Source organism: Acipenser ruthenus, chromosome 24 (genome assembly GCF_902713425.1).
Source record: "Acipenser ruthenus chromosome 24, fAciRut3.2 maternal haplotype, whole genome shotgun sequence".
In the NCBI taxonomy this organism is placed as follows: domain Eukaryota; kingdom Metazoa; phylum Chordata; class Actinopteri; order Acipenseriformes; family Acipenseridae; genus Acipenser; species Acipenser ruthenus.
In genome coordinates, this window is record NC_081212.1 from 5,815,115 (window position 1) to 5,840,234 (window position 25,120).

The 25,120-nt window shown below is 37.1% G+C and overlaps 2 protein-coding genes across 2 annotated transcripts; one reads left to right on the forward strand and one right to left on the reverse strand.

Moving 5' to 3' along the window:
* Positions 1-3: 3 nt before the first annotated feature.
* LOC117429218 (zinc finger HIT domain-containing protein 3-like) lies at positions 4-2,596 on the reverse strand. Its single transcript, XM_058998197.1, has 5 exons — positions 2,383-2,596; positions 1,425-1,456; positions 1,051-1,143; positions 709-789; positions 4-280 (listed from the first exon to the last, which is right to left on the reverse strand). The coding sequence occupies exons 1-5, from the start codon at positions 2,448-2,450 to the stop codon at positions 108-110; spliced, it is 447 nt and encodes a 148-aa protein (XP_058854180.1). The 5' UTR covers positions 2,451-2,596; the 3' UTR covers positions 4-107.
* A 6,616-nt stretch (positions 2,597-9,212) lies between these two features.
* LOC117429243 (carbonic anhydrase 4-like) lies at positions 9,213-14,973 on the forward strand. The gene is made up of 8 exons (XM_034048537.3): positions 9,213-9,344; positions 11,241-11,288; positions 11,459-11,623; positions 11,901-12,046; positions 12,708-12,800; positions 13,014-13,080; positions 13,408-13,571; positions 13,782-14,973. Exons 1-8 carry the CDS (start codon positions 9,284-9,286, stop codon positions 13,965-13,967), a joined length of 930 nt encoding a protein of 309 aa, XP_033904428.2. The 5' UTR covers positions 9,213-9,283; the 3' UTR covers positions 13,968-14,973.
* The last annotated feature ends 10,147 nt before the right edge of the window (positions 14,974-25,120 follow it).

Genomic DNA, 25,120 nt, shown 5'->3' on the forward strand with positions numbered 1-25,120 from the left:
TGTTTTTTATATATTTTTTTATTGTAAATATACAAAATAAAATGAAGAAAAACTAAAAACTGATGTGAAGCTTTTTAGCATGCGAGTCGGTCAGTGGGAACGGCGTTTTATTTTTCCGGCGGCTCAATGACTCTCAGACACTGATCTGCAAACTCCACAAACAGAGGCTCCTGCATGGCTACCTTCATGGTGCTTTCCTTACCCTCGGCTTCGTCTACTGTTCGCAATAACTGTCTGAGATGAGGATTATAGAGCAGGGCTTTCAGAGCTTCACATTCACCTGAGGGGGGAAAAAAATCCACACCTTTAGTTTGAATAATGCATTCATTTAAAACTCCAGTTACTAGCAAGGACATAAAAACCGCATGGGCAAATATGACCATTCGTCACTTCGAACTTTACAAGTCTGAAAGCGGTTTTCTGTGTTTTACCAGTTATATATGAGGAATTACCTTTTATAACACCACTCACTCCTTACCATTTGTACCATTAAAACGATAGTAGACCATGTTCTTTTACTATGTTTACACACACAAGGAAATCATCCGTTTTGAATCCAAAAAGAAACGTGCAGCTTTTACATGCCAAGCTCAACAGGGTTCACAGGAACCCGTGCTTTTGAATGATGCACTTGAATCCCAACTTGTAACTGGTTTACATGCAGGATGAGATGTATTCTATAAACACAGAAACGGTCTCTTTACATACCTAAACGTGCGAGCTGCTGTAAAGGAACCCTATCCGATTCTTCATTTTCTTCAAGGCGATCTTCAACAGACCACCTGCTTTCTACAATTGGGAGGGAGTGGCTAATCAGAACAGTATTGAACAGTACAGTAAGTGCACTTTTAGTATAACTACCATTGGGCAAATACACTGCACCACATACATACAACCATTTTAACAGACTTCTGAAATGTACGTCAATAGTATAGAGTAAGAAAAAACAAGAGCAGTCAATTCAGCTACCATGCTTCAGATGATATCTATATAACAAGGTTGGAAATACGTACTGCATGAAGCACTGTAAATGTAGAATGGTCTGCTTACCTGTACTCCCCGCTTGTCTCATTCCTTGTAGTGCGGGGGGCAATTCCGGCTTTTCAGGCTTTTTCTCAGTGTTTTTCTTTGGAATACAGCCATCTGTGTAATTGATGGGATTATGATTTTCAATTAGATCATATATTAGACACATCATACTATTCATTTTGTTAAGTTTGGGTAAATCCACACGAATGGCTCAATTCTAGTAATTTTGTTTCAATTCACATATGACCAATGGTCCTGTTTGCAAATTAAGTCATAGGATACTTCAGATCAATATAGGTACTTTACATTTATTTATGCAACATGATATACATAGTACAATAATGGCAACTGTGTTTCAAACAAATGTAACAGCCAGTTAGTTGTTTGCATGGTACCTTTATGTTTCTTGTAGCAATTCAGCGAGCAACTGTAACGAGAAAGGGCAGCAGGACACATTACAAACCAAAAATATAAAACATTGTGTATGTAACAGAATTTGAAGTTTGATTTCTTATTTTAGTGATTGATTTCTTATGTATTATATTTTATTCTTATAATAATGAAAACATTTGCCAGTACTACATAGGATATTTCCTGACACTAAAGCTGAGGGAGACTACAGGAGGTTACAGGAGACTAGGTTACAGGCCACTGCATGGCACACCAGGAGAGACTTGGGGTTTGATGCAGCAAAGTTGCCTCAGGTTTCAAGCCACAGTGTTCTTGAAAAAGTGGTTTCTTGTTCCCTCAGCTTTATGGTGTATTTCAATTCTACAAGAAACAAAACTAAAAATTAAATGTTTCGTTCTTCAGCCCTGATGTTTTGGGGGTTTCTTGTTGCCTTCAGGATTTTTATTAAAGGAACACCTACAAAGTGCTGCCGCCAGTAGCTCTGCAACTGGTTCTAGTCGAAAACATTGAGCTGTAACTACAATTCAAACACGTGATGGAAAACATTGCGCTGTAACTACAATTCAAACACGTGATGGAAAACATTGCGCTGTAACTACAATTCAAACACGTGATGGAAAACATTGAGCTGTAACTACAATTCAAACACGTGATGGGGACGTGCATCACCGTTTCATGTAATCTTATACTTTAAAGTTACAAACAATACTGTAGATAAATGCAAACCTGATTTATATAGATTTCTGTTGACGTGTAATACGTGGTTCTTTAAAGCTGACACAAACGTACCACACGTGTTTGTAAGCTACTGCTTGGTTATGCCGTGCCCCAAACCAGATCCCGCAGTCGGCCTGCTTTTTAGGCAAGTCTGAGGCCACACACCACACTGGATAAAAACATGAATAATAGTCAACATATGGCATTGTGCTTACTAATACTTACTATCTGATCAAACAGCCTGGGCAGCGATATTTAGGCGGCTCCTCGTTACAAACACTGCAGAGCTGCATGGCGAAAAATAAATGTACACAAACAGTAATCTTAAATTCTCTCTACGTGAAGCACTCCCATTCCGCTCGCTCGCTGGAGTCGAGGACTGGCTGACTGACTGTTTGCTCAACTTCAGCCCCTCCCCGTTCGCATTTTTCACTGGTAAATTGGTAACTCCGTGTAGCTCACAGTCTGATTCATAAAGCGTCTTGATATTGTCTTGCTTTGAAAGTTTTAAATATATAACTTGTTATAAGAATATAATTATTTTTATTTTTCTGTCTCTCGTTTTACTTGTAAAAAAGCGATATATTATATATTTATACATCTAAACACAAAGGGCAGATCTAAATACTGCCACACATTTTACCCTGTATTAATCCGGTTGGTGTATTGTTTTTTTTTTTAGGTCGGACAGTATTTTGATCAATAATAGACCCTTGAAGTGTGTCCAGTTGGGGTGTAATGGGAGGGAGTACATTGATGTATGATTTATGACGATCTGAGCAGTTTCAGTGCCTCGTCCGTTCCCTTTTGTCTCAGGCTTTTTACCCAATGTTGATAAAGAAAAGCAGTAAACTCGATTTATTTTTATTTTCTTGTTGCTTCAATGGCCCTTAATAAAAATAAGGGCCGTTTTTCTTCGAGGAAATGAAACCATATGTTCTGTTTATTAATGATATATTGTTACATTTATCGGTTGCTATACTTTAATCTTCTAAAATCAACACTGTGTAAGCATAGCAGTGTAGCTTTGCAGACTTTGATACAAATATGATTTTTAAAAGCTTCATATTTCTAGAAAGTGTTAAGGGAACAATTTTAATATCGTAAGTAAATAAACCAAGAAGACAAACAGCTTTTGTAAATGAGGCCTACATAGCCGACAGTACATTCGTTTTGTTTGATTTGACCATATACAGAGACAGGGACACGAACATTACTGTGTATCTTTACACACACACACACACACACACACACACACACACACACACACACACAAACCTATAAGAAGTGTCCTTCCGGCTTTAAACACAAACATATTCTCGAAAGTGTTGTTTTAAATGCTTTAATACACGCAGATTTACACAGATAAGCATGAGACACTACCTGAGACCACAACCAGAAAACATAAACATTAAAAAAAAGAATTATGAAGAGACCTTTTTAATAGCACATCGTTGAATTTGTAATTGCTAATTAGATTAATTGTATATGAAATAGCTTTTTGAATCTGAACGTTTACAGTGCCAGGTCCGCTAAACAAGGTTTTATCCAGTTGCGTATCACTTATTAGCACTTTGCTATATGCAGATATTTAAGAAAGATCGCTATGGAGCATGGGTCTCCAACCCTGGTCCTGGAGGGCCGGTGTCCAATTAATTAATTTCGGGTTTGGGTTTGGGTTAGGGTTAGGGTACACTTGGAATAAGGAGTGTCATCGGCCAGGGTGGGAGACCACTGGGGTTAGCTCAGGGTTTTCATTCCAAATGAGCTTTCAATTACTTAACTAGACCTTTAATTGAACTGATAATTTGCTTAATTAGACCTTTTTACTTGTTTTCGGCTCTTGCAGATTTCAAGTTAGCTACAATATTTTATAAGTAACTTGAACTCTGCAACTGTTTAAGATCTGAAAACAATTACAGAGGTATAATTAAGCAAATTATTAGTTCAATTTAGGGTTTAGTTAAGTGATTGAGAGCTCGGTTGGAATTAAAAGCAGAAGCCGGGTTTGAGAACCCCTGGTCTAGCTGTAATTAGACCACGTGACTTAAAGCAGACGTTACAGGATGAAGAAGCTTATACTGTAGCTTTAGATTTGAATTAGGTGAAAATCATGAATTAGGAAGGAAGGATTCACCAACCCCTGCTAGTAAAACAAGGATTCCTCCTGGACATCTACACATCTGCCAAATGGGAATAGGAAACAAAATGTTATTTCATAAATCAATAAAGTCATATCTGTATAAAACAAACAAAATGGGCAAACATTAATACTCGGCCTTCTGGTGAATATGCCGTCCTTGCCTGCTAATTATCCTTAATTTGCCTTTCATCGTTTGTTGCACCAGTGTATGACAGGGAAGGCTACATATAAGTTTGCAAGCATATAAACGCACATTTTCCAAATCATAACGACTTCAATTCAAGCGTTTTTCAATAATAATAATAATAATAATAATAATAATAATAATAATAATAATAATAATAATAATAATAATAATAATAATGAAGAATACAGGGGTAAATAATTATCAATAGAGGCTTTTAATACAAATCAATCAGTAGTCAACAATATTAGGAAAATGACATGATAAAATGAATTGTCTCCAACTCTACAGTCCATATACGGCAGATACGAAGACTGCGTGTCATTCAGCGGTCGCTGACCAAGGTTCTGAAGTGTCGAGCGTTTCTGTCCACGATGAGTAAGGTGCTGAAACATGTGAAATCGTCCCGTTTGTTCAAAGCTGGTCTTGATTCAGAGACAGTGGCAGCCCGCCATATTAATTACCCTCAACAGTACGCACATGAACGCGGTTGTCTTTGGATGCGCATCGCAATGAATTTAGAGTGGTCCTGAAGCTTTTTGCTTTTGGAGTATAAATAATTGGATTTCCAATCGCGTTTACCAGAAACATGAGGGACGCTACATTTCTGAAAATAAAAACGCCCGAGTTCAGTTCTTGAGGACAGACAGCAGTGAAAGCATCCCACAGGACGCCAGCGATAAACGGCAAGTAGGAAACAGCGGTCAGGATCCAAATAGCGATACTCGTTCTCGTCACACGATATTCAGCCAGTCTGTATGTAGGCTTATTATTGTTTGGAAAATCGTGTGCTGCGATTCTCGTTTTCTGCTTTTTCAGTGTTGCTATTATTGCAACATAGGTAACGAAAATACACATAAAAGCAACCACGCAGGTCGGAACTGTAAGAAAAACCAAGTAGTCCGTACAAAGGGGGTTATACAAATTTGAGACCATTCCTAGCTTACGGCAGTTCCATCCTAAAAGCGGCAGACTGCCAAAGAGGATGGCGAGTCCCCAGTTAACCAACACCGCCGTAAGACTTTGGGATTTGGAAACTTTAAATCTCAGTCTTGCCCAATTAGAAACTGCTAGGTAGCGCTCGATTCCAATGCTCATCAAATTGTAAATCGTTGCCAGCAAAGCGATTGCAAATATCGAATAGGCTTGGAGAAGGTCTTCAGAGCCAGAAATGGTGCTTTCTGGTTTTGCTATGAACAGCAAAGAGGCCCATAGACCCGATATACTCGTCAGCAGATCCGAAGATGCCAAACTGCAGAATAAAATGTAGATGGGTCGACGGGAATGTTTTCCATACAGTATAATGATTACGCCACAGTTGCACACCACTGCTGTCATGTTAGTTAGAGCCTGGAATATTCCGAGTGCCAGAACCAGCTCCGAGCTCCAGAGATCAGTTGTATTCCTGCCAGTGCAGTTCATATTTATACGCTTCACTGCTATAAAGATTTAAATGACATATTCGAGGATTTATTAAATTGCTAACAGACAGGCAAACCCTTTTATAGCTTCATGTGTTAGGAATAGATAACTCCCCATAATGGTGAGGGCAAATGAGATGAATTGATTATATAGCGTCATGTACCGCCTGTTAAACATTAATCCGTTCTCATGGATATAGTGATTTTAAATGAAAAAAAAAATCTATAACCAACACGTAGGCTATGACGTTTTAGAAAAGCTCCAAATATATATATATTTAATTTAAACAAACATTTGAATCTGTTATCTTAACTTCAGTACTCGATATAAAAAAAAGTTTAAATATTTACATAGCACATGTTTTGTTGGGCGAATGGAATAAATGAATAAAGTCTACATTTAATGAGAGACAAGCATTATTAAACACCCGTAATAAAAGATATCATCATCTTTATTGGTACTTAATTCTACACGGTTTTAATAGAGGAGACTATACAAAATTAATGAACACTTGGATTCAGTAGAAAGTAAAATGGGATGATTAAATTGAGCGCTAATATCTTTGTTGATAGACGTATCTATAGGCCACTAACTGAACCAAAAAACGAATGTTTCTCATTTGCTAACACAAATGTTCTATTAAAAAGCTACTCTGTATAACCAAATGTTTGTAAATGAAAAATGAGTCGTATGTAACATATCTTAAACACATTTTTAGTTTTTTATTTGTTTGACAGTTGTAGACGAACACCAGTGTTACCGAAATAAACGTTACACTGTGAACTATGAGTCCCAGCATAAAGTGTTCAGTTGTTCGCTTCCTCGCTGGAAACATTTGGCTAAATGTATCATGATGACTCAAAAAATAAATAAATAAATATGGATGAGTTACAGATACCGTATTCACATACGAAAAAAAACTCTATGAATTATAATACATAACCTTGCTGGCCACTAGGTGTCCCTCGTTATTTTAAGATCGTCCATCCAGTACATCTTAACTGAAACGCCTCTGTTCTTAGGATGTATCAAATTATCGAACGCCATATGGTTATTTTTTATCAATGGAACATGATGCATAATATTAATTTGGAAACTAAGAATGTACAGCATCTGGGTAAGGCGTGCGTGTTTGAATTATAATTCAGAAACAGAACCAACTACTGCATTGGTCTTGACAGTAGAGGTCGCTGTTTTCTCATCTAGACACCCAATTGTAATAGCATTTATTATGTAACTGAAGTTGCTCCGTTCATACTGATTACACTATGTAACACAATTTTTGTTCCTGGGTAGTAAGTGTTATTTCCGAATTGCTTATGCCTCAAAATGGCTATTATTCCCCACAAACTTTGCTTTTGTGACCAGGACAGTGATATTTTGAAATTTACCTATTTCCAATGAGAAAACGGGCGGATTTGTGTCTTTTCGTTCACATAAAGTCAGAAAAAAACAACATATGAATCCAAATTAACATGTATTTATACTAAAGTAATACAAAAATGACTACAAAAGATTTAGAAGTGAGTAGTTTTTCGAGATTTACGATTATACTGTAAATCACTTTCACGAACCAGCCCCCAAATGTAGTCTCCCATCATGTTCTCGTTATACTGTCCTTGGTAGCGGCGTTCAAAGTCCAGTATATCCTGGTGGAAGCGCTCGCCTTGCTCCTCCGAGTACGCTCCCATGTTCTCCTTGAATTTATTAAGATGAGCATCAAGGATATGGACTTTGAGGGACATCCTACAGCCCATTGTGCCGTAGTTCTTCACCAGAGTCTCAACCAGCTCCACATAGTTTTCGGCCTTGTGATTGCCCAGGAAGCCCCGAACCACTGCAACAAAGCTGTTCCAAGCTGCTTTCTCCTTACTAGTGAGCTTCTTGGGGAATTCATTGCACTCCAGGATCTTCTTTATCTGTGGTCCTACGAAGACACCGGCTTTGACCTTTGCCTCAGACAGCTTAGGGAAGAAGTCTTGAAGGTACTTGAAGGCTGCCGGCTCCTTATCTAGAGCTCTGACAAATTGTTTCATAAGGCCCAATTTGATGTGCAGTGGTGGCATCAGCACCTTCCGGGGGTCCACCAGTGGCTCCCACTTGACGTTGTTCCTCCCCACAGAGAACTCGGTCCGCTGTGGCCAGTCCCGCCTGTGGTAGTGCGCCTTGGTGTCCCTGCTGTCCCAAAGGCAAAGATAGCAGGGAAACTTGGTAAAACCGCCTTGGAGACCCATCAGGAATGCCACCATTTTGAAGTCTCCTATGACCTTGATACCATCTCAGAAAAATGCAGATATGTATCCACTTAGGCAGCTGGAACTAAACTGAACTGGTGGGCTTAAGGCCCCTGTATTTATACTACTATTTATATTACTGGAAAGTTCTAGAAAGTTCTAGAAGTTACTCCAAGTTTACTCAGCACTGAATCTATCTGGAATGTTCTGGAAAATAGGTAAATTTCAAAATATCACTGTCCTGGTCACAAAAGCAAAGTTTGTGGGGAATAATAGACATTTTCTATACTTTTGAGGCATAAGCAATTAGGAAATAACACTTACTACCCAGGAACCAAAAAAAAAAAAAAAAATTGTTACACGGTGTTATTGTACTGTACCATTAAGATATGTCATTAGTGATAAGAATCACCACTGGCAAAAAGTACATTCGTTTTGGTTTATTGATAGTAATTATGTACCAGGAAGCATCCTACACTTCTTGCGTTTAACTATCTGCATGCCCCGTGTTAAATTCGGGGCAGATATCGGTACCTGGCTTGTGATTTTGGTCATGCCACCGAAGGTCACAAATGAATGGTGTAGAGTACAATTTAGGGCAAACAACACACACACACACACACACACACACACACACACACACACACACATATATTTATATATATAGACACACACACATACAATCAATTTATAGAGTATTAAGACTTAAAACTATTAAGATATGCGAATCATTCTTGTATGATCAGACAATAACAGATGTAATGTGTGCAATATTTAAAAACGTTTTAAGAAAGAGAAAATAAACTGTAGCCCATACAGGGGTATTTCATAATATAGTTCATATGATTTATACTAAGGTAGTATTATAACACTAATCTTCTGAAAAAAAAAGCAGTTTTGTATTGTATGACAAGTATATCGCGTACTTGATACATTTTATAGGGAAATTAAAATTATTAATAGCACTTTCAAAGAACTGGTTATCAGAAAGTCTTAGCTATTAGAGACAAGGCAAGAGGAGGAGCTACTTTGCATGCAACCAGGTCAGACCTTGAAGATATAAAAACCTCAGCAGAAATGTGAGCACACTAAACAACTCAATCTGCCCTTGCATTGAATCGATACAACAGAGAGAAATAAAATATGAAGGAGGTATTTCTTGTGCTTATTTTTACAGTTCTACCGCACATCACTGTGGGGGCAGGTAAGCTGTGTACTAGTTTGCGTTTTACTTTATTTAGAGTAGAAATGTATGATTTTTTTTAAGGTGTTCTATTATTTCAACTTTAAAATGACATGTTGCATGTAGTGTTGATAATCGGCTGCGTAATAAAAACCCTTGACAATCCTGTAATTATAAAAAAAAGTTATGTGACTGCCAAATTAGATATCCTTTAATGTAATTGCATCTTCTTTCCATTCTTACATGTGACAGTAGATACCGATGCCAGTTATATATGAATTGAATATCAATATTATTAAAGCAAATAATTTCCTTCATATATTATTGCTTCAGATGTAAAATTTTGGGGGAAAAATGACAGTGGATTAATTCTTACTGAACCGTTGCAGAGGATCAATGAGTTCAAACGGTATATATATATATATATATATATATATATATATATATATATATATATATATATATATATATATATATATATATATATATCGCTGGTAAGTAGCCTCTTCCGCTGAGCATTGGTGATCTCAAAGGACTCAGATGCGCTTTTCTAATCCCAGCACCTATCCATCTATAATTTGATGCCGTGCACACATTTATTGTGGGCTACTATAAAACATACTGTAACTCCTGCATTACGTATTCAAACTGTAAACTGTATATTATCTGTATAGCCGTATACGTATCTATTCAGCCATTAGCATTTTTGTTGTCTAAAAAATAAAACTGTATTACAAAACTAACGACAAACCATTTAGAAAGCAAACTCCAAATGCAGTACGCGCATGTTTATATGGGTAACATTTACAACTTTATTCCCTTTCACAAAAACATTGTGGAATCAGAACTGCGCAGCCTTTGATAAATAAGTTCAGACATGCCGAGCTATGCGTTTTGTCTCTTACATACACACTGAACGCGTTTGATTAACTTGCTAAATCAATATGACCTACTGCAGCTGTCATTAAATTAACTTCGCCAACCTACTAGCTAGCGGTGATGGTCTCCGATTTGTGTTGTCACGCTTACATAACAAAGCCAGCGCTCAGTGCACTTCAATAAAACACCTTTCATCTGTCTTAGACTGGGGGAAGTGTCACTGTATTTTGTACATTTGAAAATATCAACTTTACTTGATTATCAAAGGCTTCGGTCAAAGGTCAAAACAAATGTTTCCTGCTGTGCGATATTTATAAAGTAATAGGCTTTAAAGGAGGTATAACAACAGCAGTGTACAAAAAAAGAAAGGTTAAATGATAAATACATTTAAAAAATCCCCTTTAGATCTCTGCAAGTCAATTACAGGGTTAAACTCTTCCTGTCATTTGTCATTTTTGGTTCATCTTTTCAGCTTTTGATTCTGTATTTCGGGTGGTTATGATGACTGATTGAATTGTTTATTTTGTATTTTGCATCACTGCAACAGCACGATAGGCACTGGCTACAACCTACACCCCAGTCCAAACCCACATTGAAATATGTATCAGTACAGAGCTCACACATAGTTAACTGCACGTTTGGAGGGCGTTAGCAAAGGGAGAAGAAGGAAAAGTGGAGCATGGCTTTCAAGGGTTTTATTTTTGTCAGCTCTTTTGACCTGTTTCTATTTGCAGACAGTTGATGCTCCTGAATCCTACACAGCCAAGTAATATTAGAAGGAGAGATCATGTTGAGTAAGCAAGCAGACTGCATATATAAAACATGACCTCTTTTTTTTTTGAAAGGCATTGAAGATTTAACATCAAACACACCCTTAAATATTTGTAGAAAAATGTAAAACAGAATTTACCATGAAACCTCTATCAACTTCAAAATCAGCTGAATAATGTACATTTTAAAGGTTCTAGCAGTCACCACCTACAGGATTTATAGTCTGTATAGTGACATTTAATAATCTGCATATTCTCTTTTTTTCAGGTGATTGGTGCTATCAGTCCCAGTTTTCATGCAGTGCACAATGCAATTGTAAGTCTGTCCTTTTTGTTGTCGTTTGAAGAATTATATGAAAAGTTTCCTCCCTCTAGTATTGACTATCATTAGGATTTCAAACCCACCCTGCAATATACAGGACACTGTCCAGTTGTGATATGCAGGGACTTCAGCTTGTAACTCAAACGTTTTTTCTTGTTCTATAGTTCCGAGTGATTGGATTAAAACATCTGCAAAATGTGGTGGAAAAAAGCAGTCCCCAATTAACATTGTGACACGAAAAACTGTTTATGATTCGAAGCTGAATTCATTTACCTTTGAAAACTATGACAGCTCCAATACTGTAACAATAAAAAACAACGGCCACACTGGTAAGTCCTTAAAGCTCTTCCTATCTGTTTCATTGCTTTGTGTACTGCCATTCAAACCATGTTTAGCTATCAGCACTGTGCTACCCTTGTCCAATACTGTCCACGCCTAGCCTTAAACCGTGGTCAATCATTTCAGCTAATCCCTTCTTCAGTCCAGCTATTTAAAACTCATTAGTTGAAACTCCTGTACACTTTATGGAAGGAGGTTTATCAAAAGGATACAAGCACTGTACCTTTTTAACTTTGTGATAGATTCATACCCTTTTGCCTTTTACAGTTCAAGTTGATCTGGCGGCTAATATAACGATCAGCGGTGGACGTCTTGAAGGAAAATACAAAGCTTTGCAGTTGCACCTGCACTGGGGCACTGATGCAGGCCCTGGCTCAGAGCACACAGTAGACGGGGAGCAGTACCCCATGGAGGTAGGCAGGCTGGTATCTAAGTGTAATGCTGGAGAGAATCCTGGTCTGATCGAACGTGTGAACTCGTTAGGGAAACTATGCTTACTGTATATCTCAGTGATTGTAATAACAGTTAACAGGTCATGGCAAGGTACATGATAAGGTTTGAGAACTTGAAACACTCTATCCCTGCCATTTAAGCCACAGACATGCAAGTCTTTTATAACACAAGTTGACATATATCTGACATATACAGCAGCTATGGCCAAAGGTTTTGCATAACCTGCTGAATAATGTTACTGTAACATATTGAATTACATGCTGCTTTGTAGTTTTCCATATGCAGTACTTACCGAAAAACTGACAAAAATGTAAAAATGTGACATTTCAAAATCTAACATGAAATATTGTGCTACTATTTTGGCTTCAGGAAGACTTTTTGCGATATCATTTTTGTAGTTTCTTTGATTATATGATGTTCCTAAAATTGTAGGTGGTTATGATGATTGATTGAATTGTTAAACTTTTGACCATAGCTCTGTGTGTGTGTCTATATATATATATATATATATATATATATATATATATATATATATATATATATATATATATATATATATATATATAGATTGTGATTTAGTGTATGCAGACATACAATAAACTATATCTTTTTTTTATAAAGCTACATATTGTCCACATAAAAAGGAACTATACTAACATAAATCAGGCGCTAACTGATCCAACTGGCGTTGCTGTGCTTGGATTCATGTACGAGGTAAGCAGATTCAACACGTTTTCTGAATTTAAATCAGAATATTATACACTGTACAATGTTGTTTTTTTGGTTGTCAGCAATACTTGACATTATAAAGTTACAATCAAATATTTAAATCAGCTGTACTTTCTAGATATGTGTAATGCAACATTTAAAAAAAATCAAAACTTTAAGAATAAAACAAGTGTTGACTTTTATTGCTTCAACTTGCAGGAGGCAGCTCAAGATAATATAAAATACAAACCTCTAATTGATGCCTTATTAAAAGTTCAAGACAAAGGTAAGGCAAATTTGAATGATTTCTTGAGACTATAAATGACACTGGAGTACTTTGTTTTAAATGCTAATAATTGCACAGCAGTTACACATATAGTTGTACAATTGCTGCATAAGCAGAGCATGCACTAATTAGTGAGTAGCCATTTATAACAATGTAATTACACTAGAACAGAACAGTAATTACAATTGTTATGCAGTAAATATAGCTGGGAGTCAACTAAACATGGATTGATCACTGAATCGCCCTGGTGCGCTATTTGGACCCTCACATATTTATTATATTACCAACACATGGCTGTTTTCATCATTGTTTTTATCATATTTTTAGGCACGGACTCTACAATCCCTAACATGAAGTTGACCGACCTCATTCTGACAAAAGAAAACCTGGCTAATTATTTCCGCTATGAAGGATCTCTGACGACCCCCTCGTGTGATCAAGCTGTGGTCTGGACACTTTTTGTAAAAACGATTCCTCTCAGCAAAGCACAGGTATGGCTCTAGATAAACAGAGATACTAAATGAAACTGTAAATCCAATTACACATGTAGATGAACACCTTTTAAACCTACCACACATTAGCGTCCCTGACAAACTGAATTTTGTTTATGAAAGTGAAGAGTGACTCAATAATAACTGCCAAAAAAGTACTATAGTATACTATAGTTGTTAATCACCAACCCATTTTTTTCTCCTCTCCAGCTTTCTGCTTTTTCACAGAAACTCTTCTTCAAAACAAACAAAACAATGAGGGGAACGTTTCGACCCGTTCAGCCTCTGCACGGCCGCACTGTGTACAGGTCTGGGAGCAGCGTTACCTTTGTCAGCACTACAGTACTATCAGTCTCTGTTATATGTGCCCTTGGGTTGTCATCCTGGCTTCACTAAGGGCATATACAGTTTATACCTGCTTGTAGTAAAATGTTGTTAACAGGCCAAGAGTAAATATAACAAAATAGCCTTGTGTTAATTCAAATGCATTATGAGGCAGGCATTTGAGGAATGCGGCATCTGATTGCATCCATAACTTGAAATCATCGTAAGTAATTTCTTTGGTAAAAGTCAACTAGACAATCGTTTATTTAGACTATAATTAAACTGGCATTAAGTCAATTTGATTAAAAATAATGAAATACTGAAGAATATATGCATAATATAGGCTGCAATAGTGAACACATATACACATATACATTTTTGCTATTAAACGTTGTAGATGAAACTCTGTATTTCATATATATATATAAATATATTGATTATATATATATATATATATATATATATATATATATATATATATATATATATATATATATATATATATATATATATATAAGAATGCGTTTGGAATAAGGCTATATTTATTTATCTACCTCGAGGCTTCTATTGTCTGTTATAAATGTAATTATTGTGACTGTTTCCTGGGATTATGGAACTCTACTGAACCGATTATGAACTGTGTCGTGTACTGTATATTTGTACTGCATAGTAGGTATAAGAATGTTAACTATGTTTTTTGAATTACACCGACTCACACATTTTAATTTTAAAACCTGCTAGGGTCAGGTTCAGAATTTTAAAAAAATGCAGTAATTGAAGAAACTGTGATATATTTATATACAATAGATTTAAGGCTTGTTTGAAATGGCAATGCAGATGGAGTGACCCTCCTCAATGTTATGGGTTACTGTGAAAATTATTTGTAATGATACGCAAGATACAAGATTATGAAGACTATGACATATGATATATATATAGAACCAGAAGTGGACATTGCCTATGTTGTTTCTGCATTTGTTAACTTTATAATACATCATTATGAGTTCTCAAATGTGTTCATTTTTACATGTGCATATGGAGCTATGCATATTTATTAAATTAAAAGTTTTACATCACATTATTTTTTAATTGGTTGTTTATTAAGTCAGGACACAGAACCAAATGGAAGCTGCAATTGGTATGTTAGTTTTTGGACACAGAATGCTTTACAGATAAGAGCAGTTATAAAGTACAGTAAAATCAGTAGATAATAAGATCAACTTCAAATAATAGCAAATAAAGAATTCAGTGAATAATTGCCTTTTACAAGCGAGTTCGACTAAGAGCAATTAAACTTAGAGTAAAATATCTGCTTATAAAGAGTAAAGTCCATGAAAAGCAAGGAGTAAGTACGATAAATGGATAAGAACAATTTCAAACTAGAGCAATTACAAAAAGCGTGAACAATGATACCTTAAGGAGTAAAATCAAGTGCAAGACCCAGGAAATAGTTATAATTAAGAGCAGTAGTAGAATCCTGCAAAATATGGACAATTAGATGCCATCGAATCCAGTAGAGGATAGCAGATGATATATGTAATATAATAAACCCGAGGAAACAATAAGGTCACAGTAGATGATAGATAAGATGTTACAGCAGATATTAAATATCACCATAACCCTAACCCTTATGCAACACATATTTTATAATCAATATTTATTCTTTATGGCTGTTACTATTGCAGCACATTTTTATAGTTATTGCAAACTTAGTACAGATACTGGAGGAACATGGACATCAAAGCTGAGGACTGTGTGAGTGGATGAGTACAGAGTATTAACTCCATATCAACTGAGCAAGGACACAAGTAGAAACTCGAATAACAAAGACATGGATTTCTTTGTCTTCGTGCACACAACACCTTCTGTAACATGACATTAAAACACAGGTGGACTTGGTACCAAAACAAACAGAAGAGCTGAGTTGGGCGCTACGGTACTGCGTTGGTAGCACTAATGATGCACGCCCTATTAAATGGACAGTGACACGTATGGTTGATTTTTTTCACTACAGTGATCACTAAACAAGGTTTAAAAGTGTCTTTTTAGTTTGTTTATAAGTATTTTAGTTCACGATTATCACAAAACTGTATGTTACCACGGGCCATGTTCACAAAACTTTAAAGACCGTTCAAATGTTTCTTTTTAAGAGTGTTTATAAATATATAGCAGAAAAATGCAGAATAACCCTCTAACCCTCTCTAAAACAGCTGGAAATACCCTTCGATGATATCCACAGACTTTTAAATATAAAACTGTCCTTACAAAAGATTCCGTTAAGTTTATTTAATAGGGACCAATGAGTGGGATTTGTGCCTACATGTAACACCTGGCCAATTAGGGCCTTATAAAAAGTTATGAAAACAAAGAGAGAACGCGCTGATGACAGCAGCACCTGACCTCAATAGAGCGCATCTACAGAGGTGTGACACAGGCTCAACATATTTTATTCACACATCACACAAACAAAACAACACAATAGAGGCCTATATCAGCTTATGGAGTAGGCCACACAGGTTAATACAATTAACTTGTGCCATTCTATCACTCTTGCAGTTAACCCTTTTATGGCCAGTGTAAATGTTTTCAAGTGGGAAGGACTATACAGTAAATGACTGAAGGGCACATTTTTACACATTGCTTGTACTTTGCACAAGAATGTCTGTAACCTCTCACTAGATAATCTAATAATATATACTGTAATCTCTCGTCAGCTATTTGTGATGTAATAAAGAAATTGAGCTGGTTTAACAATGTTAATTACAGCTTTAAATGGCAGGTCGAGAGTAGCAAGCCTAATTATATACAACCTGTCTTGCATTTTGTGTTTACCCAGCTGAGTTTGAGATAAGAACGTGCTAAATAAAAATTAATTAAATAAAAAAAACAACAACAAACTTGCTGTGCCCTCTACCAGCATCCCAAAGTGGGCACTGAGAAGCAATGGAATATCCATTTTTTTCACACAAATGGAGGGTTCTGAAACTCCCAGAGCAATGGGAGACCTGCTTATGCTGCCAGCATACCACAGTTCAAGAGAAACCTTTCTCACCCTTTTGAAGGTGTTTGACCCAGGGTGTTCAAACACTTTGAACTCCCAAGAATTACCAGATGTACCCCTAGTTTAAAAAAGCTCTTTATTTAAATGAAAGGTAATACTTGGGATTTATAGAGCGCCTTTCATCCCGTAGGATCCCAAAGCTCTTTACACGTGGCAGCTATTCCGTGCCAGCACACTGACGCAGCAGTTAAGGTGGGAGGAGTGAGGAATTGCTCAGCCAATTGAACTACCAGGGGACATTTATGTTGGAATTTAGGAATTGGAATTTAGCCATTAGATTTGCATAGTACAACTGTTTAAACATTATCTACATCCTACAGTTTAAACTATCAGGAATAGCTAAGGACTATTTGACAAATACAATACAATAGTATTTACGTTAAGAGCACTGGTCTCTTAAACCCCATACGTGAAAGAGCTGATATAGACCTTTATTTTGTTGGTACTAAAGTGGCAACAAATAAAATAAGCACCTGCTTGTTACATACAAATCAAAATCAAATCTATTGTCTTGACGTATGAAGGGTTTATTGGTCACATTTGTCAAATGTCAAAATAACATTATGACTAAATAGTTTTGTTTATCAAGACAGTTTTATTCGGGGGGTCTGAAGAATCAATGACACCTAGATTCGCAAAGCAGAAATGTGATAATGATCATTTTACTTCCAGACCACCCTTTAAAAAGATTACCACGGTCATTTTGCAGGTTTCCTGTGCTTTTCCTATGATTATACTATCCATTTACCATAGTTTACCATGGTTTGGCATGTTTTTTTTAATATGCTTTACCTTACCATACATTTCTGGGCCTTACAATGCTTACCTTTAACATGCTTTCACTATGACTTACTATATTACACTTTGCCATGCTTTTACTATGGGAAACTTTTATATAACTCAAAATCCGAAAGAAGAATACAGATATCCTGTTTGGAAATAACAACTTCACGACACTTTGCTTTATTGGCACTGCTCTACAAGCTACACTCTCACACAGATATAACACCCCTGTTGAATCACATGGCAAAGGTCCCAGCCATTTTCAGTCAGCTGCACTCTTACCTTTGCGTTTAACAATGAAGCAATGTGGTGTTAGTTCTGCCAAACTAAATTCAGCACGACAGCCATTTTCTCAACTCAGCTGTGCATCAATCATACCAGGGATATATCTTCAACCATTCTTGCAGTTTTATAACCTCAGAAAGAACTATAGCACATATTTGACATTTTCCAACTGTGACTTGCTTTAGATTTGAAAATGTAGGAAGCCTTATAGTGATTTACAGCGAAAACAGATACTGCATACAGAAGATTGCATTAGGCATACACTGAACATGATGCTTAGGAACAATATTCTCAGAAGACAAATGGTCCAACCACAAGGCCTAGAGGTGTGTATGTTTACAAAATAATTTACATATTAAGTGTTTAGAAACAAAATAGATGAAATTCCCTCAACCTGTGAATCTTACACAGACAGTGGTGCATGGAATGGGTTACTGAGCCACATTGTTGATGCTGAATCACTGGGCTCCTTTAAGACCCGATTGGACAAATGCTTTAGATTAACAAGCTTCTAGGACCCAGAGGAGCACTGTTTGATCGATCGGCCTTCTCTCATTTGTACATTTTCTTATCTTCCTATGTAAGAAGATAAAAACAAGTGAAATCAATAGGATACTGGTAATGCTGGCTCCCTAGACTATGGGAGAGAGCTTTATTAGGACTGAGGTTTTGTTTTCAAGCCAGGGGATTTCATGATGTTAAATAAAAGATCTAAATTATGTTCATATAGTTTGTTTTTTAAAATGCTGTCTCAATCCTAAAATTCTAGGTGATGCAAAACTTTTGGCCATAGCTGTACCTGCATGAAAATGTGAGAATTCAAAAAATTTCAAGTGTGAATTGTGTGAAAACGCCATTCTATCTAATTAAACCACCTGCAACCTTTATTCCCAGATGCCTAGCCTATACCTGACTCCTAAGGGCTTGAGTGATTACCGATCTTCGTGCAAGAATAATATCAGGTGGTGTCCATTTACCATGGGACTAGAACTGGACTATTGATTACCAATAATTTGATTTGTAATCTGGGTCATTTTTACAAGTTACTTATTGTTCTGCTGGAGTTGAGACAGGTATAGAAGACAAAGGCAGCCACAATATTAAGTAAATATTAGCACTCTCCAAGAAGCACAATAGTACATTGACTAGGCAATAAGGAGAGGTTTGACATGCAAACAGTTGAGTCAGGTTAATTAGTTAGCCAAAGCGGGCTTTCTTTAAGTAAACTGTTCAAATATGAATACAGCATTTTCAAAATATGTTAATGATTAATAATATAAAAGGTAATTCATGCAGTACATGTTTCTTGAAATATTTAAAGGTGGTAAAATGTATAATTTCACTGTATTTATTATGCACTACTGTATTTTAGTAAGGGTGTGCCCTTGTCAGTACCAGCTGAATGTCCTTTTTTTATAACTAGAAATACTTCTTGACTAGGCATGCAAATCTCCATGACACAGCTGATGCATAGTTCACTCACTCTAGTCTCTGTAAGTCGCCTTGGATAAAGGCGTCTGCTAAATAAACAAATAATAATAAATTGATACAAGGCGCCCCCAATCCTAACACAATCCACACTGAACAATACCTTCAGTGATTAAACTGCAAACCACGTGTAGTGCTATAAAATCCAAGAGTGTTTGGAGACGTCTTCCTTGCTGGCTGTCATCAGTAGGTGTTTCTCCCATAAATCTGCTACCTAGATGTTCTAAAGGTTGAACTTGAACTTCACAGGACAACTTGCTCTGAAGACATGCCAATACTATATCCCTTATAGAGAAATTTGGTATGGGACTAACATATGTGATGTTTTCTAACTAGCTTTAAGAAGTTCAAACAAATGATTGATCCCCTTGTGACACTCCTTTATTAACTGGCTACGCTACCTTTGGGTAACGTTAGTTAATTTGTGCCACCTACTGGGTTGTACTCTGTGGACTATCTCTTAGTGGCAAGAAGGGCAGAGAGCTGTGTAGGTGTGCTTCGGATGTATCCAGAGTGATGAGAGTTAAATAACAGAAGTACTGACTCTGTGACATGTATGTTATAGAATGAAACTGCGGAACTAGGGTCTGTACAGTCTGAAGCATTTCTCTACTAAAATAAATGTGCTCTGTGCTTGTACCCACAATCTGTGTCTGGACTACTGCCTGCTGGCCTGGAATAACATCAAAGCACCCTGTTTAGGATTCCACCCCCATTAGGAAAACATCTAAGAATGTGACTGGTGATTGTTCTGGCTGTAGCTGAAAACAGTGAAAACAAACAGCTAATTATCTGTATACGTAACAAGACTAAAGGTTGGCTCCAGAGCAGGATGGTGATTCAATGGTAAAATAAAATGGTTTTATTGTAATTACACAGTGACTACTTAGTAAATACAATGGGATTATAATCCATACTTTGAAACCAAATATGATTTTTATAAGAGGGGGGGAGGATGTTGGGTTGTCAGGGAGGGGGTTACATTCCTTCCTGCCAGAATACATGTGAGAATGTGGCTGGAGCCTTAATTCAATGATTGATGGTTAATTAGGCTGCAGCCACATGGTATATAGGAAAGGAGAAATGCTTTGCCTGGGGTTGGGCGTGCTGGTGAGTGGATACACGGTGTGTTTGTGTAAAGATATGCAGACTGTATTAGTGAAGGCTAATGCCCAGCCTAGGCAGTACTGGTTTTGTTTGAACTGTTTATTTGTTCCAGTGTTTAGTTTGTTGCTTTGTTAATTAAAAGTGCGCAATAGAGCTTAAACTGCAGCTTCTTGCGTCTGAGTCTCTCTCCCTGCTGATAACGAGTCTTGTCAGTGGCGCTACCCTTTCACAGAGGCCAATGACAGTTATTGTTTTAATGAGAGGCATGAGATCATGTATGATAAGCATTCCTGTAACAAAAAACTGGCATGTTAATATATAATGTTGTGTGGTGCAGCGCTCCCAAGGACAAGGCTGGTCAGCGTCAAGAATAGCAACCCAGACGGAAAACTGCAATTCATCGCTTTCTGCACACTTTTTATACTTTCACAACCAAAACCAACCAAAAACAATCAAAAAAACTTCAAAACGAAGCAGCACCCAAGCTACAGTAATCCCGCTGCATCACCCAGGAGCGCAACCTGCTGCTCCCAATCTCCTCTCTAAACTCTTACCTGTTCAGGCTTGACAATAGCCTTCACTAAACTATCTCTCTCTGCTGCTAGTCGCTGCCCAAGCAAACATTTCTTTGTTTTTTATATAGCATGTGGCCAAGGCTTAGCTGACAATCAGTAAATCAGTTGACACCTGGCCACATTCCACGCTTTTCCAATTTAACTATGCAGCCATGTCCCAGTTTTAATTCTGATTTATCGAGTCATAAACATAAATTGCAAAAAGATAAGGAGACATTCATATCCCTCACAACTCGCCACCAATCTGTTAAACTTCAGACAATAGTATTTGAAATAAACTATTTATTTTGTGCAACAAATCAGTCACATACAGGAGCATGCTCTGGAGGGGGAATTTTTATAGTACCAGGAAAGCAACCTGGATTGCATCAATCACTACTTTTGTAATCCTGGGATAACCACAGATAGGTGGTTGACAAAACCCAGAATGATTCCCCAGCTCTGTAAAATGCTTGTAAAAGTCCAGCTGAGCGGGTAACAGGTCGATCAACTCAACCCCTAAGTGAAAACCATGTTAAACCAAACACTACAGCAATACACATGGTTAGAAAGTAGTTACAGGTCAGTTTCCTAGTTGTAGAACAAGTTTATAGAACACTATAATGGAAGCAGAGGGTTCTTCTTCCCTAACACAATGTTTTCATGTTGTGTACTGTTTCCACTGCTCGGCACGTACAATCGGGTACCGGATGTGTGGTTGTGCAACTTTCCGTGTGAAGAAGTCCCACACCAGGGTTGTGTACTGCAGGAGCGGATCCAACACTTATCCTGATACATTCATGATTGATATCAGGTTTTAATTTAACTTTAAAACAATAAAAGATGCAATGCCAACAAGGCAGACAGACACCAGTGCAACAAGGGATGGAGACTGGATGACCAGGGCTTCCTTTTAACTCATTGAATCATGATATGATTTAAATCTCTGACTCAGATAGTTCCTAACTGGAAACTTTACAGTAAGTAACTTTGTGTTTGTTTTTTAACTGCTCGATAGTGAATTCAAATTCATGCTGGTGTGTTCTCAGCATGGGTCACCCAGACCCTCAGACCTTCCGCTCCAACCACAACACCACACTGCCTCCCTCCCTCTGCCATAATTTCTTACACGCCCTTCATTCTAAGTGGTCCTGGGTTCTGTTGCTCCTGCCTGTGAAACAAGTTACTAGGAATCAAAATGACATTGATGACTGCTTTCGGAAGCCACCCCTCACTGCGGATGTGTGAGACGCGGGCAAACGTACTGGGTTCCTCCTGTAGTCTGACCTCCATGTTTCGCGATCCTCCGCACTTGAAAGTTCGGTACAGGCGTAGGAAAGTTACCAGATAAAAAGGAGGAAATGTCAGCTAAAGGACAAGGTCGTTAAAAGCAAGACAGTAAACAGATTAACAGAGCACAGGAAAGAAAGCAGAAGTCATAGGAGTTTAAATGGATATCAATCACGTTTGTGGTAAATATAACCCTACTATCAGCAGAGACCGTCTTCCTTTTGAATGTATAAATAGTGCCAGCCACTTGGTGACAAATAAAAATAATAAGCATGCACATTATTTTGCCATACAGGACTGTCCTTGGATGCAACAGGGCAAAATGCAAACCATAGACTTTAAGCATTCACTAGATATGTGGAAGTCGATGTTTACTGTAACATAAGAATGAGTGAATTGGTTTGCAACATTGAGTCTCATGATATAGACGCCATTCAAGGTTATTAATCTCTTGCTGCTAGAATACAGATAGGCTGATACAGCTTGTCTAGGTTTAGACATTTTTATATAAAAAATGAAAAACACGTACAGTACTTGAAGGTAACGTTTGGGAAAACAATTTGTGTTAGCCTATTTTACGACACGGTGTGTATTTTGTTTAATTACCATGTTAAACCCTTTAAAGAGCAAAATCCTTTGTTTTGTTCTTTACCACGAAAAGTGATTATTCATAGTTTACTAAAAGTTCATTTGTATTTTGTTCTTTATGCACAAGCAAATCCACTTTAGTGATACCTTGTGTTACTTCATCATTCAAAAAAATAAATAAATATTAAAATCACTGCAGAATAAAGTTTCAGTAAATTTGGCCTTGCAAAACGATATTTGAATGCATTGATGTTTTTGAAAATGTATGGAACTGTAAACTACAAGGAAGCATTGTATTCTATAGTTCCACTGTCATAATACCTGTAGATAAAATACATGATGTCCTTGATTCTATTTTGGTGTCCCCAGGCAGGTACTAAAAGGTTAAGAGAATTCTCCCCCAAGTAAAAACGTGTGAATATGTACAAGCTGCATCAGTCTTATCTACGATCCAGCAGTATAAGGTTAATGACCTTGATAAGCATGTACATTTTAGCGTGAGAGTCAATATTTCAGACCAATTCACTGATTCAATGCAACTGGATTGCATCAACCACTTATTCATAATCTCAGCATTACTCCTCAAAACAAGTGCTTGATGCAATTCAGGGGGGTCCAGCATGGTTCAGTTGTGTCTAGAGTTTTACCAAATGGTAGATCCATTTCGGTTAGTGCCTTCATCCTTTCCTTTTAACTTGGAAAAACTTCTATCTAATGAAGGCACTGGGACCAATGGTTAACTGTTCTCAATCATCAAGCATCTACTTCTAGTTGTACATCATTAAACAAGGGTATAACTAGAGGCAGTCCAAATTATGCAAAATAGCTGCTGACATTTTAAGCAGATATCTGCAGAGTGTTCTTATGTGCTTCCAATTTAATATAGCAAGCATTTCTAATATTTAGAAACTCAAACAATCACATCCCATCACATGAGACTTCTTATTGGGTCACATTTTCAAAGCCTTGACGCCATCTTTAATTAACTCCGACTTTTTGAAGGAGACAAAACATCTGTTCTTTAAACCAAACTGAACCGAACAACTCAGTTCTATATGTCAGGTCACTTTAGCTGTCTCTTTATGATAATTATGATGACAAACATAGACTAAGAATATGCTAAATCTGTGGGAGACTGCAAATTCCATGGAAGCCTGCAAATTCTGTGATTTCCAAGGAGGATTTGGACTGCCTCCAGTTATAACTCACGTTAATAATCTGGATCTCTTTAAACACTTATTCATGAACTCAAACTTGGCAGGACTTCTTCAGTTGGTGGTGGTGGGGGGGTAACTGGTTATCAGGTTAAATATTTAGAGTTTTTCACACTTTATCATTTGAGGGAGGGAACCAAAAACAATTTTCTAGTCCAAATGTTTGGCATGGAATTGCGTTTAGGTATTAGTAACAGGGGTGTACTGTTACAGTGTGGGTATCTGCTGAGAGAGTGTGAGAGACAGAGGGTCTGCATTTGAAATGCCGCTCAGGCGTCCAGATTTTATTAATTACAAGTATTGTAGGCAATTGCGTGGTTGGTGGCCGCCACTAGGGTACCAGGAAATGGTATCCCTAGTGCAGAAGGATATATATATATATATATATATATATATATATATATATATATATATATATATATATATATATATAATTACAAACATACATACATATACACACACACACAATTACAGTGTACATTACAAAAATACAAAACACAGTTCAAAAACAGCTAAGAAATAAAAGGTGGCCAAACTCAGGCTGTGCGCTACTCCCACTACACAGGGAGGTCCTGCACCAGGAATCTTCTTCCTAACATAAACTCAGTAAACTGTGGTAGGATTACAAAATCCCCTAAAATGATCCCTACCATAAAGTCCACTATCCCAGTTAAATATGCAGTGATCGTGCTGAAGCTCACCCTAGTTCCACACACAGTCGTGAGGGTTCTCCTCCTTCACCTCCAGACTATGCAGCCAAAGCACCAAACAGTGACAAGAACAGCACAGAACAAAGAAGAACCAAGAAACTGGCTTTTCAGCCTCTTTTTAAAGGCAGGTGACCATTGGGTTTGA